At 44.3% G+C, this 13948-nt stretch overlaps 1 protein-coding gene across 2 annotated transcripts; it reads left to right on the plus strand.

The window, feature by feature from the left end:
* The first annotated feature begins 115 nt into the window (after positions 1-115).
* On the plus strand, positions 116-12490 carry CCDC47 (coiled-coil domain containing 47). Of its 2 annotated transcripts, XM_082494746.1 has the most exons (13): positions 116-387; positions 2446-2711; positions 2840-2947; positions 4286-4460; positions 4778-4899; positions 5510-5575; positions 6474-6575; positions 7369-7479; positions 8060-8145; positions 9393-9451; positions 10160-10269; positions 10443-10610; positions 10915-12490. In XM_082494746.1, exons 2-13 carry the CDS (start codon positions 2451-2453, stop codon positions 10993-10995), a joined length of 1449 nt encoding a protein of 482 aa, XP_082350872.1. In that variant the 5' UTR covers positions 116-387; positions 2446-2450; the 3' UTR covers positions 10996-12490. The 2 variants fall into 2 exon arrangements, with proteins under 2 accessions (XP_082350872.1, XP_082350873.1); XM_082494747.1 differs by lacking the exon at positions 7369-7479.
* Positions 12491-13948: the final 1458 nt, after the last annotated feature.

The following is a 13948-nucleotide window of genomic DNA, read 5'->3' on the forward strand; positions in this document are numbered from 1 at the left end:
AGCAACGCGCGTACGTGCGTGCGTGACGCGCTGAGGTCAGCCCGCCGCCAGGAGCATGCGCGCTGAGGCGGCTGAAGCCGCGGGAGGAGGGCGGGAGAAACGGGCAAGGTGTGAGTGTCCCGGGCCACCCTCACCGGCAGCCCCGGGGGTGCCGGGGCCTGGCTCCTTCCCTGGCTGTGAGGCAGGGGGTTCTTCTGCCCTCTGCCCACGCGTGGGTGTGTGTACACACGCACGCACGCATGCAGCGCAGGAGGTCGCCGCCGGCAGCTCGCAGTGCGCATGCTCCCCGTTACGCAAAGCACGCAGGCTGCGCCGCTTGCGGCCGCGGCGGCGGGCGCTGAGCGGAAGGCGAGGGCCGGGCCTAAGCGGCGGCGCCGCGTGACTCAGGTAACGCCGCACCGGGCCGGCTCCGGCAGCCCCGCGCCCTGCCGGGCATGGGGTACCGCGCTCCCGCCTCCCCGGGGGCGGCGGGGCCAGCCTCGCCCCCCCCCCCCCCCCCCCCCGCCCTTTCCCACTCCCCGTTACCGGCCGGCCCCCGTAGTGCCCCCGAGAGGGGCGGCCTGGCCCTGAGGGTACCGGGCGTGTGGGGTCTGTGCCGCGCCCCGCGGGGGCGGGAGGCGCTGGCAGCAGGGCCGGAGGGGGTTTGGGGGGGGACAGGAGCGGGGGGTTCCGCGCCCCGGGGAGGCAGGGTGCTAATTTCAACCTGGCTAACCTTGACCTTGTGTCCCGGGAAGGAGCTGGGAGCGGAGACGTGTGCCTGGAGCCAGGGGATCCGCGGCGCGGCGGGTGTCTCGGCTTTAGGCTGGGGGGAGGCCCGGGGCGGCCCGGGGCCGTTCCCGTTCCTTTCGGCCGTATGGAGGTGGGCGGGTGGGTGAGTCGGTTCCTCTCGCACCGGGCAGCCGGTGGCCTTTGGGCCGTGGGAGGCCCTGGCGGAGCGTATTCTGCTTCGTGGAGTTGTTTGTACTTGGAACCCCTTCTGCCTTGTGACAGAGGCGGCTGAGTTAGGGGCGCGTGGTAGTTTTCACCCATCAGCCGCTGAAGTTTATTTTGCTTAAAGGTTTATGGAGTTGTAGGGTCTTTTGAAAGTGGATATACCCAAATAGTCTCGGAATTCTTACTGTGAAACTCTTGGGGGTTCGGTGGAGCAGGCGGCTCCGTTGTCCTGGTATTTTTAACCTCTGAATGCAAATTCTGTCATATGTAAATAGTGTTTTGTTTTTCTGTTTAAATTCACATAGAATTGTGACAGACCCAAACAATGTGCCGAATTCCTGGGCTCTGCCTTGCTGTGCTTCTCATCTTGTTTAATGTTTCTGGGAACATGTTCTGTTCAGGTTTTTGCTAGAATGAGAAGTCTTTGACAAAGGCATTTATTTTAGCCGTCCTTGTTATTTGTAGCAGTGGGTTCCTTGCATGTGGTACTCAGAGGAGTGCTGGTCTAATTTAGAAACAAATTATTTCTATTTCAAGTTTTTAAGAGAACGATCTCATTAACATTCAAGTTCCCACTCAGATCTGGTTGCGGGAGGGAGTAAAATGAGTCTCATTGCCAAGCCTGATGCAGCCGATCCTCCGTAGCTGTTAGTGAAATGCAGTAGTAGGGTGATTCTGCCTTTTCAGGCTCTTAGTTTGGATCCTGGGAATGTTTAATTCTCGGTCTGAGTGGGAGACTGGGACTGTTTTGAGATCATGCAGAAAAGACATAGGAAGCTGAGGGCAAAAAAAGGTGAACTGACAAACCCTCTGCAGGTTTCCATTAGGTCTGAGGAGAGAGCTTTGGTCTCATGAGCCCCGGTTTACTCTTGGTTTGGGGACCAGTGCAGTATCCATCCTCTTCCTGCCTTTTTTTGTAGCGCTTACAACAAAAGGTGTCTATCTCTGAACAGAAATAGTGCTGGGATGCTGTGGGACTTGATTCTGAGCACACAGTCTAGAAAATCAAAGATGAGCACTTTTAAACTAGCAGAGGCTATTGGAGCATCACTGCTTAAAGTAAATGAATTAAGTGCATTTTAAGATTCACTGCTGTTGTTACACATTCCTTGACCTGACTGTGTCTAATTGCTAATTAATAACGACACTAGGCACAGTGCGTGGTCTTTGAAATGAGCTGGCAACGCTGACTGGGAGATGCTATTGGAGAGTCAGTTTTACAGCAGAACATCTCTGTTTCCAGCCCTGGCTCATCTGCTTGGCCAGATGTGAACATGCTGCTCCTGCTGTGAGCAAGAGTCTGGAACCTCAACCTCAAAGTTATTTTTTCTTGTAAGAGTATTCACTTTCTTCATACAGAAGATGGCAACATCAGGCAGGGGTTTATTTCTTTCTCTGGTCTGACCCTCAATTGTGTTTTTACATTGTTCATGGAAGTTGGGTATTACTGGAGGTGTGATGTAACAGAATTTATAAGGATTTTTTTCAGTGTTTGATTTTTTTTTTTTTCAGTGAAAATGAAGAATTTATATATTTTTATTGCTGTCCTGTTTATCCCATGGAGTTTTTCTGTGGCAAAGTATGATGAATTTGAGGATGGAGATGACATTATGGAATATGATGATAATGACTTTGCTGAATTTGAAGATGTTAATGAAGATGCGGTCACAGAGTCTCCTCAGAGGATCATCACTACAGAAGACGATGAAGAAGAAGCCACTGTAGAGCTTGAAGGTCAGGATGAGAATCAGGAAGACTTTGATGACGTAGATGCACAGGTAATGCCTCATATCCTTCCTTTATGAGCTTACTAATAGTATCTCTACACCTTACTTTCTCACTTGTCTTTATGGATTTTGCGTACTGAGCTTTGGATTTTCATGCTGTTGGCAATTTTGTCCTTTAGGAAGGTGATACCGAGAGTGAACCGTATGATGATGAGGAGTTTGAAGGCTATGAAGAGAAACCAGATGCATCTCCTAGCAAAAATAAAGACCCCATAACAATAGTTAATGTAGGTATAAATGTTGATCCTCTTTCTATTCGGTGTTTCATCACTTTTCTTTTAAGGTGGTATGCCAATGTCACTGGTGTACAAACATACACATAAGAGAGAATCTGTCCTAAAGAATTTGCTATTTGAATTATCAAGAGACAGTGCAGAAATGGGAAGAAATGTGGAGACAACAAATACAGCAATAATGTGACAGGATAGCAGCAGAATATGATCCAGGTGTGCCAGCTCCCAATTCCATGCTCTTCTGCATTGGTTTGTGCTACTTAAATAGCAGCTCCTGAAGTAAAACTTCCAGGGCAGGTGCCTTTGGTCTGTTGATCTCTATTTTAAGCCACTAGAATGCCCATCCTTGGATCAAAGCTGTAGTCTGTGTTCAAACTGAGAATTGTAATTGGAATATAGATCAGGAAATTCTTCATTAAAACAGACCTTCCGAACCGTAGTTTTGACCAAAGTATTACCCATATGACTGGGGGGGAGAAGTGGAGGAGCTGGAAGGATGACCTTCAGTTAATCCAGGGAAAAACTGAACATCCCAGAATGTCTGGGGTGCTTTGTCAACACATAAAGAAGATGTTGCAATGACGGTATACTTACAAGAGCTTGTCTATGGCTAAAGTTTCAGATTAGAAATTGACTCCTCTGATGGTTTTTGAAGCCGATCTCTCTGTCCACCCTGCATCACCTTCTTGTTGCCTCCCAAGAGGGTCTTTTACAGAACAATCAGGTGCTCGAGACCTGCATTTTTATCATCCCTAAGATCTCTTTTTAAGTATTATGGCTAAACTTGGTAGTGAAAATTAAAGTTTGGGTACTTTTAAGGGATAGCAGAACAGCTAATTATTCTCTGAAGATGGCAAGGTCAGGCAGGCTTCCCTGCTTCCCCATGCAGTCTGTGGCTCGTGGTGACATCCTGAAAATGCTCCTGGTCATTGGGTATTACTTTAGGTTTCAACAGAAGTTAGATGATGATCAGATAATGCTGTGATGGGCAAGGCATTAAGCTGAAATAATCAGTCAGTGGGTTGAAATGCCGGGCTGTTGACTATTCTGAGGGATGCATGCTAGCACAGGTTCACTTGGAAGAGAGAAGTGTTTTGTTTGTATTAGCCAGGTATTTTGAGAACGCTATTATCAGTTCTTTCCTGTATGACTACCCTGTCCCAGTAGAGCCAAATGCGTTATATAGGCTCGGCTCTGTCCCATTGCCTTTGTGAGGTTTATTGCTGTGTTTGGGATGAAGCTTCTCCAGTACTCTTTGTTTTCTGAATTGTTTGTGTACATGGAATCCACTCATTCAATATGTAAAATACAGTCTCCATTCACTTACCATAGGTCCCTGCTCACCTTCAAAACAGCTGGGAGAGTTATTACATGGAGATCCTGATGGTCACAGGTCTTCTTGCTTACATCATGAATTACATCATTGGGAAGAACAAAAACAACCGCTTGGCTCATGCATGGTTCAATACTCACAGGGAGCTGCTAGAAAGTAACTTTGCTCTTGTCGGTGAGTATTCAAATAAAAGTGGATCCTAGTCATTATGAAAAAGCCGGTTTTAGACCGGCATGTAGGCTATAGAGAAGAGTAACCTTTTCTATGCAGATCCATGATAGTGCTAATGAGAGTTCTGTGTGTAGACAAATAGTGTGCCCGTCTTCCAGTGCTGAAATTAGATTATGGTGTTGTAGTATAAATTATTCAGAAACATTACGGTGATACTGAAGTAATTCAGCAACAACTGAGCTCTAAGCCTACTGATGAACTTCAGTGTTTAAATTTGTGATTTTTAGATTGCAGTTCTCTTTCACTGTTGTTCTCTTCAGGGGATGATGGCACTAATAAAGAAGCAACAAGCACTGGGAAACTAAATCAAGAAAATGAACACATATATAACTTGTGGTGCTCTGGAAGGGTGTGCTGTGAAGGAATGCTCATCCAGCTAAAGGTACAGATGAGTGAGCTTGTACTGTTTACCTCTCACCAGTTTTCAGGATCTAGAGGCTTTTCCGTTCCAGTGTGAACAATAAGGAGTCCCAGCTTGACTCTAGCTCACATTCAGATACAGGGTTCTCAATATGCACACACGAAGGGAAGACTGGTTGGACTAAAGATCTGTACAGGCCTGCATTCTGCCCACCAAAGTAGGTAAGAGTGAATGCTTACAGAAAGAGTATGGAAACTAGAAGTAAACAGAGGTAACTGTAGGCTGAAGAGCCCAGCTGCCACTTAGAGGCACTTAAGCATGTTGGAGGAATGGACCAACAGGAATTCCAGAGAAGTACAACAAAGCTGGGGTGGAACAGTCCCATGTGTTGGTTCAGCTCCTAACTTGAGGGAACAAGGCCCTGAGAAACTCATCAAATGCAGAAAGTAGGCCTGCTTTTGAGCAGTATGGGTGACTTCCAGAGGGCCCTTCAAAGCTAAATTATTCTATGAAAAACATCTACTAATAACGGTCCTGTTTTTTTCCTGGAGCGCCACTGCTATCTGCTGATTAAGTACTGCACTCTAGGTATATTCAGCTATCTTTCTGTGTTTACAAACTTGTGTTTTAGTTTCTCAAGAGACAAGACCTACTGAATGTTCTTGCACGCATGATGAGGCCAGCTTCTGACCAAGTGGTATGTACTCAGCCCTGTAGATTAGCTGTGATAAATTGTTGCATTCCTTTGGTTCTGCTCTGCTGCTTTTGATAGTTCTTAGGACACACAAGTGAACTTCTAGGTGTCTTTCTATAGTATTCCGTATCTTCCAGTTCAGTAACTGTTGAAGCAATCTGAAAGAATCATTTGTTTCTTTTCTGCTTGTGAAGTGCAAACTGCTGATGACTGGAAATTGTTTTATGTATGGGTTTTATTGTTAGAGTGGTTTTGTGAACAGTCTATCATGCTTCAATACCTCATCTTGATAAAAAGTGGGTTTACAATCTGAAGTACTTAATGATTTCTTCTGCCTGTTCAGTCTGCCTGAACAGAGCCGCTTCGTGCGTATGCTGGCCTGGGTATTATATCCTGTAATGTTTCTTTTTGCCTTGCCCCTTGCTCTTGGAGATGAGGGTAATCTCTACTGCATAAATGCCAAGAGAGGTTACATTTGGAAGAACAGTGGCTGTGTGCGCACTGACTAGTCTTTCCATGTATCTATAATTTTATTTACTTATATCTATCAAAAATATTTAATTTAGATGTGGGCAGCTGCTCATAAGCAATAGATATCTGCACTGCAAAGGAGTCTCTGCTGTTCTAGTCACTGTCATTACCCTGTAGCACTATACCAGAATACTGAATTGAGTACTCAATATAATTAAAAAGCTACCTTACCTTAAGACACACTGAGAAGCTTTAAATCAACAACCTTTGTCTTAGCTGTGTATGGCGTCACTTAGTCTTTGTTCTTATGAATCAAAGTGTCAGGCAAACATTGAAGTTGTAGAAGATGTAGGTCTCCATTTGGCCAGTAGTCTGAAGGCAGAGTACGTTGTATAAATCTGATAAGGACTAATAACACTCTGTCCCACAGCAAATAAAAGTAACAATGAATGATGAAGATATGGACACTTATGTGTTTGCCGTTGGAACGAGAAAAGCACTGGTGCGACTTCAGAAAGAGATGCAGGACCTGGTATGTATGTTCACATTAGGAATACTAACATGATAAATAGTAGGATATAAGAACCTCTAATCTGTAAATTGCTTATTTTCTTGGGAATAGCTGAAAACTTGAGACTGACCTGTTAGAATTAGTGTGTGGGGAAAATACGTTTTCATCTAATGGAAATGGTGTATAGTTCATTTAGGAGGAGGCTGAAGTATATTGTTGGGCTAGACATAAGTGTCATTTCACCTCCTTTAATTTGCACAAATGACTTTTTCAAGGATTGAAATGTAAACTTAATTAGTGATTTGTGATGTGGAAAGCTTGGGTCTAAGTCATCTGATTTTATGTGATCAGAAATTAAAACCTTCCGTACGTTCAAGCCCTGAAGCTTGCAGAGAATCCAGTGATAACAAGCAGTGGTTTGCAAATCTTTTCTCTCATAACTTGTCTCAAGTAACAGCCCTAAAGTGCGGTTGGTAGGATGCCAGTTGGTTTTGTTCTGCTATCAAACAATGTAAGCAAAATGCCTTAATCCACTTTGAGCATTCCAGCATGGGTGTATTACAATTGTTTTATATTGTTTCTTAAAGTACTGACTCTTGAAGGGAAATACCAACTTAATGACTATTGATACTGCATGCTTTGCTTTGTGCTTGAAATGTCCCCAGCCAGACTGAGTGACTGAGTTAGTGTATTTTTATTGTATCTTATTAGGTACTTTTAGGGGTCCCACTGTGCTGGAACAGTTCAGTCTGATAAGATACTTACAAGCTTGTGTTTGTTTTTCTTTTTTTTCCCTTTGTTCTCTTTGAAAAAGAGCGAGTTCTGCAGTGATAAACCTAAGTCTGGTGCAAAATATGGGCTTCCAGATTCACTGGCTATCTTGTCAGAGATGGGGGAGGTCACAGAGGGAATGATGGACGCTAAGGTAATCTTGAATGAATTAGTACAAATCTTCATTGGTAACCTTGGCACTTACAGCCTATGTAGGAAAGTTCCAATCTTTATCTCCTGTAAACACCACAACAGGAAAGTCAAATGGCCCTAGTGAGATCTAGAGAAATAAAGACCCTAAGGAAGCTTAAGGGCGGGAAGAAGGATGTAATTCTCACATCTTTATTCCTTTTACATATCAACTGTCAGTCTAACATGAACTGCAGACTTAACTGCCTTTCAAAGCCTGGAAGTTAGCTTCAACAGCCAGTTCGAAGGAAGGTGTTGATGGTGTGTCTGCAGGTCCACAAAGCTGACGTGTTATAAAATGAATTGGAAAATCCCAAATGAAAGTTATGTATCTAATATCTGAGTTGCTCACATTAATTCCACGCATTGAGGCCCCTTCTAGCAAAAGGTAAAAAAATTGACGGTTTAAATTTCAGTGTCATTGTGGCAAGCTGAGCACAACAATTTTCAGAGTGATACATGGATACTTTTGGCAAACCCGTATGGAGTGGGTAGGCTGCAGGTGGATTGGTGTTGGGAAAAACTAACCCTAGTTTCTCTTTTAGATGATACATTTCCTCACGCACTATGCTGACAAGATTGAGTCCGTCCAATTCTCGGACCAGTTCTCCGGTCCAAAACTTATGCAAGAGTACGTATAACGCTAGATCTCTCCTCCTAGTAACTATTGTAACACTAAGCAAAATAGAGGCTGACAAACTTGTTTGCAGTGTGAAGCCTGCTGGAATGCACACAAAGAGAAATGGGGATCAAAGGTGAAACAGGTGAATAAATACACTCCCAATGCTTCCAAGTGCTGCATTAGTTTAGAAGATCAAGGTGCTGTATTGCCTTAATATTTATTTTTGTGTGCTGGTTACGCTGTAATTTGGACAGCTACAAATTTCAGATAACACCTGGCAGCCACAGTGTACACAGCTGCATGGAAAACGACTGAGTAATTCCACTGAAAGTTTACAGCATGTTAGAGTTTAAGGGCCAAGAAATAACACTGCAGGAGGAGAACTCAACACATTTACTTGGATGCTATTTGAATGCATAAACAATCAGTCAAGTCTGCTTGCCCTTCCCTAGCTGATATGGCTAAACATTCTGCTGTTGAATCCATCGCTTTGGGTACTTTTGTTCAGGTTGATTCTCATCTGTGCTTCAGAAATACACAGATGTAGTATCTCTTCTGTTTCTCCAAGCCTCCTAGTCCTGAGGTGCTTTTAGCTGCTGCTTCAGAATTGCCAGTGGTGGGTGATTTATCTTATCTGAATTACCATGTAGGCTTTTGCAAGGGTGTATTATGCTCACAGGCATATAAATAAATGATCCATATCAAAACTCGAAACTGTCCTCCAAAAAAAGGAACATACTTTGATTTAATTATAAGTCAGCAGTATGTGTGTACCTTGTACTGTGATTGCTAGGCTTTGGAGGATCTGGGAAATGTAAGTCTGACATTAGAATACTGTGGGGTTTGGGGCAGTGAAGACATGAATTCTTTAGAATTTTATTTTTTTCTAACTGATATTTATAGATGATCTGTAGTAGTATAAAACCAGGGTGTATGTAAAACTGAATGTTGTTAAAAATATACAGGCTGCCTTAGGGTTCAGATGACCTCTGGCAATTGGATTGGATGGTGCTATTAGCATGTTTTTACATTAATGCCTTTTCACTGTATGCTTTTGAGTAAAACACTTTAGGAATATGAGTAAATTTGAAACTTACATTTGGGTTGCAGCCAGCCTTTTAATCCTGTTTAGTTTATTCAAGTAGTTTGCAAGTGTCTCTTGGTTCTTGACGAGGTTTTTCCTAACGATGTTAGGTATTTTGTATGCCTGTACTTTTCTTCACTCAATCCAGCCACTTTTTTTTCTTTCTTACCAGGGAGGGTCAGCTTACAAAACTGCCCGAAACTAAAAAGACACTTTTGTTTACATTTAACGGTAAGAGAACTGGTGTACATGTGTGTATGTGTATCTGGGGGAGTGTTGTGCTTTTTCTGTGCAAGTCACATGCTCAATTCTGTCATCTATAGAAGACTATGATGAATGACTTCAGTGCATGTAACAGGATCATTGATTGATTAATCAGGAAACAGAAGGCAGTAATAACACTGGGGACTAAGCAGCATATCGTCATGATAATAGAATACTCAATCTTGCTATTAGTGATCTTAGTTCCCACTCATATCCCTACTGGTGGTTGTAATTAGGGCACCATCGGAAGATCGCTTGTTTTTAAGCGATACTCCTTGCAGTTTGAGCTTGCAAAGAGTTACTTGGTTAACCCCATTTAGGAATAAAACCAGCCTGTTGGGAGTCTATTCTAGAAAAGGCCCATAGTTCTCTTCAAAGTTCAAGGCCTTAGCTCCAAGGGAAGTTAGTGTCAGAGCCTGAATTGAACCCTTATGTTTGTATTCCATACTAATAAAACTAAGAAGGACTGTGTGTGGGAAATGTAGCTGTCACTGTGAGGAATCTAAATGTGATCTCCAAAGCTAAACACCTCATCTAATTAGTTATGTCCTTCCTAAAGAGGAGGATAGGAACATCTTTCTTTCATAAATGGTGTAAGCAATAAGGAAAGAACGTTATAGCAAGTAGAAAAATCCTGCCAACCTCTCTGAAATAACAAGAAACTCTTTATTTCAGTGCCTGGTTTAGGCAACACTTCCCCAAAGGACATGGAATCTTTGCTGCCTCTGATGAGCATGGTTATCTACTCTATTGACAAAGCAAAGAAGTTCCGTCTGAACAGAGAAGTAAGTAGGGTATATTTTTCTGTCTTCTGAATATTGTATGAAATTGCAACCATTAACATCGGATCCTTAATCTTAAGATCGGGAGTCTTATGTTTCTACTATGACTACCAGAGCTACTGTATCCTGCTCATGGGGAATCTGTATTAACTGCGTTTGCTTTCCTCTGTGAAAAGGGTAAACAAAAAGCTGATAAGAACAGGGCTCGTGTGGAAGAGAACTTCCTTAAACTGACTCACGTGCAAAGACAGGAGGCTGCCCAGTCCCGTCGAGAAGAGAAAAAACGGGCAGAGAAGGAGCGAATCATGAACGAAGAGGATCCTGAAAAACAGCGGCGGCTGGAGGTGAGGTGGATTTTCAGACTATTACAAGGTACTGGCATATTTCTCCTACGATATCTCCCGGGCTGCCTGTAGATATGCCAGCAATGGCCAATTTTGATTACTTGTTTGCTGGTAGGCAGACAACTTTCAGGGCACATGCATTTGCTTTCTGAAATATGCGAAGGCTCCCAGTAAGGAGCCAGCTCACGTGGTTAGAGATGTGAACCCAAGTACTGCAGGTCTTTTTTGGCTCTTCTGAAATGATCAGCTTGCTCTTCGAAGAGCTCACCGATGTTCATTCAGATCTCTGTGTCCTTGCCTACAGGAAGCCGCTTTGCGGCGTGAGCAGAAGAAACTTGAGAAGAAGCAGATGAAAATGAAGCAAATCAAAGTGAAAGCTATGTGACTCCATTGTGAAAAGCGTCTCAGTGCCACCTGCAGAATTTTAATTCACAGGGTACAAAGACCTACTTGACTCCATAATCCTACACTTCTTTGAACACTAGTAGCCATTAAGAGAAATGTTCCTTGCATTGGTGTTACTTATTTAAGTATTACAGCAACATGCAGGTGTATGTAGAGAGCTTTGTCTCGGCAGTTTTATTCCAGGTGGTATAAATTTTTGCTATTTGTCTGTTAAAAAAAAGTTTGCAATATTCTTGAATGCTCTGTCATTTGTTCTTTAAAAACAGAAGATTGTAAACCTGTCCACGTGTGCTGGTAACATATTCATGCTTTAGTTTTAAACTTTGGTTTTTGCTATTGGGAGGGAAGGGGGAAAAACCTAAGGGGATGAAAACTGCACAATAAACATTTACTGTGCATTATTTGCATCAAGCTTGTAAAGGCACAAAACTTAGAGCCTTCCATACACAGTATGGATTCTTCAGGGATTTAAGCCCAGTAGAACAGAAGTTATTTTTATTTTCTTTTTTTACAAACAAGGGACTGAAACAGTATTAGGTCACCTCTGGGCATGATTGGCATATGTGTAAAACATAGATGTGTTAGATACGAGGGAATGGGATACAGGAACAGTTTCCTACTTGTGGTTTTGAATGCCGCAAGCTTAATACAATGTGAAGTCTGTAATGTCAGCGTGGCGTTTCTTCAGGAGTGAGCGCATGGTGAGTTAGCAGCTTCAGTTAGCTTTCCTTGACTATTTTTAACTGTACAAGTTTGCTTCAAAAACTTTTCTCCTGATCTCGGCAGCTGCTGCCTAGTTCACTTCAGCCAGAAGCCAGATTCAGTGAAGTATCTGCAATTGCCAATTTCCCCAAGCAAGTAAAAACGTCTCAGAGGATATGTATCCTCCTCATCTGGTAAATGATCACTTTGGGGTTTTGAATGTAAATGGGGAGAATGAAGTGAATGCCCCTGTGCAAGCACTTCGCTGAGAGCGCTCTGCATTTTATAAATGCTTCCTGTCTTGAAGGCATTTTATTGTTGCTTGTAACAGACTTTTAACAGTTGTGTGGGGAAACAATGTCTTGCATTCTCTTGTTCAATACTTTGTGCAAACTTGATTCTGAGGCAATAAGAATGAGCTGCTGTTGAAACAGCAATTGCTTAAACGTCTTGTTCCAGCATGGGATACTTCACACTGATTTAAATGCAAATGTCTGTAACCTGATACATGCAAATACATTAATTTTATAATGGTTGGTAAAATTATTTAAAACCAAAACTAATGTAGATTATGTGAAAATTTAGCACTATTTAGCTTTAAAGATTAATACAGTATTGTTTCACAAAGTTCTTTGAAAGGAGATAATAGTTTGTGCTCTTTTGAGTAAGTGGACAGCTTTCCTGAAGTCCCATACGTTTGTGGGCCATGGCAGCTAATTTTGTAATATGAACATTCAAATGAACAATCTAATGAAGAGTAAAATATAATTGAAACACTCCGCCTGCCTACTTTACTTGGCTGGACTCCGTGTTCCTTTCATCTAGTGGAATCTTGAAGCCTCGTTTGCCCCGGGTAGGTTTCAGTGCAGGTCTTAAGCACGCAGTAGCTTGTGTCATCTCTGCTGCGGTGTTGGTGGACGCGATTCTTTCCACCTGGGACCCGCTCCCTGTGAGGGCGGTGGCTATTGCAAGGTAGTTGCTTCCTCCATAGCTGGAGGAAGGAGTCTCTCTCCTTGCGCGGGCCGGGGTGGGTGGAGATGGAGGATTTCCCCGCTGCGTTTGAAGCGGGGGCCGTGCGGGCGCTGCAGCAGCGCCCAGAGCCGGGCGGGCGGCGGGGGCGAAGCCTCGGCCGTTTCCTCAGCGAACCAACATGGCGCCGGCTCCTTCCCGCCGCTCCTGCGCGTGGGAGCCTCCTAGCCGACGTCACGCACGCGCCGCGACCTGCGAGCGGAGCGGCGTCACGTGGCGGCGTGCTGGCGTCACACGCGCAGCGTCTCCTGCCGGTAAGCGGCGGCCGCAGCCTGAGGAACGGGTGAGGGGCCCGGGGGAGCGCGGAGGTGTGTGGAGGGGGGTCGCCGCCCCGGGCGGTGTTTACCGGCCCGCTCCGCTCGGGCCCTCCCGGCCGGGGGCGCGGGGCTGGGCGGGAGGGGGTGACCCGCTGTTGTGCCCGTGCAGGTCGGCCGTCCTTTCACGGGCTGCGTGTGGTAACGCAAACGCGGATTCCATGTCTTTTCTTGTAAGTAAACCCGAACGGATTAGGGTGAGTGTTGAACACCTTCCAGCTTCCCTCAGCCGCCGGCGCGCCGGGAGAGCCTGCCTTGCGCTTGTGCAGAGGAGCTGCGGCGGGGCCGGCCTCCTGCAAAGCACCTCACCGCCACCTCCGAGCTACCTGCTAATTACAGGGCAGGGGGCCCGGGGTGTAGTACCAGTACGGGAGTTAAAGCACTACTTTAGCTAGGTGCTAGTTTAAAAAAAAAAAAAAACCAACAAAACAAACACAACCCTGCGCTGAAGCGTTTATTGCTTGCACGCCCGTATCTCCTTGGTGTGCGGTGCCAGGGGTTTGTCATGAGCGTCGCAATTAAGAAAAAGTGCGGTAACGCTGATTGTTTCCTACCTTTCTTTAAGAAGTTCCTGCCTCATCTGCGTTGCACCGCTGACAGTTTCTGGTTTTTTTTTTTTGTTTTTCCTAAACTTACCTTGCAAAGCTAAACACAATAGCTTTGTTTAATTCTGCATTTTTAAGTGAGGAAGTTTCATGCGAGAAAACCACTTTTAATGCCCTAAAATGGTATTGTATATATGAGCTTTGAGTCATCATCACCTAAAGACTCATTGGTGCTTTCTAGGACCGGCTTCCCTCGCACTAAACAACATAAGCTATTTTTTCAGTTGTTTTACCAAGTAGACAAATTCTAGTGTGAGAGTGTTAGTAATTGTTTAATGCTAAC

This window comes from Vanellus vanellus, assembly GCF_965231255.1.
Source record: "Vanellus vanellus genome assembly, chromosome: 24".
In the NCBI taxonomy this organism is placed as follows: domain Eukaryota; kingdom Metazoa; phylum Chordata; class Aves; order Charadriiformes; family Charadriidae; genus Vanellus; species Vanellus vanellus.

Coding starts and splice junctions, on each gene's coding strand:
- CCDC47 (XM_082494746.1), top strand. CDS start 2,451: ATGAAGAATTTATATATTTTTATTGCTGTCCTGTTTATCCCATGGAGT. Junction 2,948..4,285: donor ACCCCATAACAATAGTTAAT/GTAGGTATAAAT, acceptor CACTTACCATAG/GTCCCTGCTCACCTTCAAAA. Junction 4,900..5,509: donor GAATGCTCATCCAGCTAAAG/GTACAGATGAGT, acceptor CTTGTGTTTTAG/TTTCTCAAGAGACAAGACCT.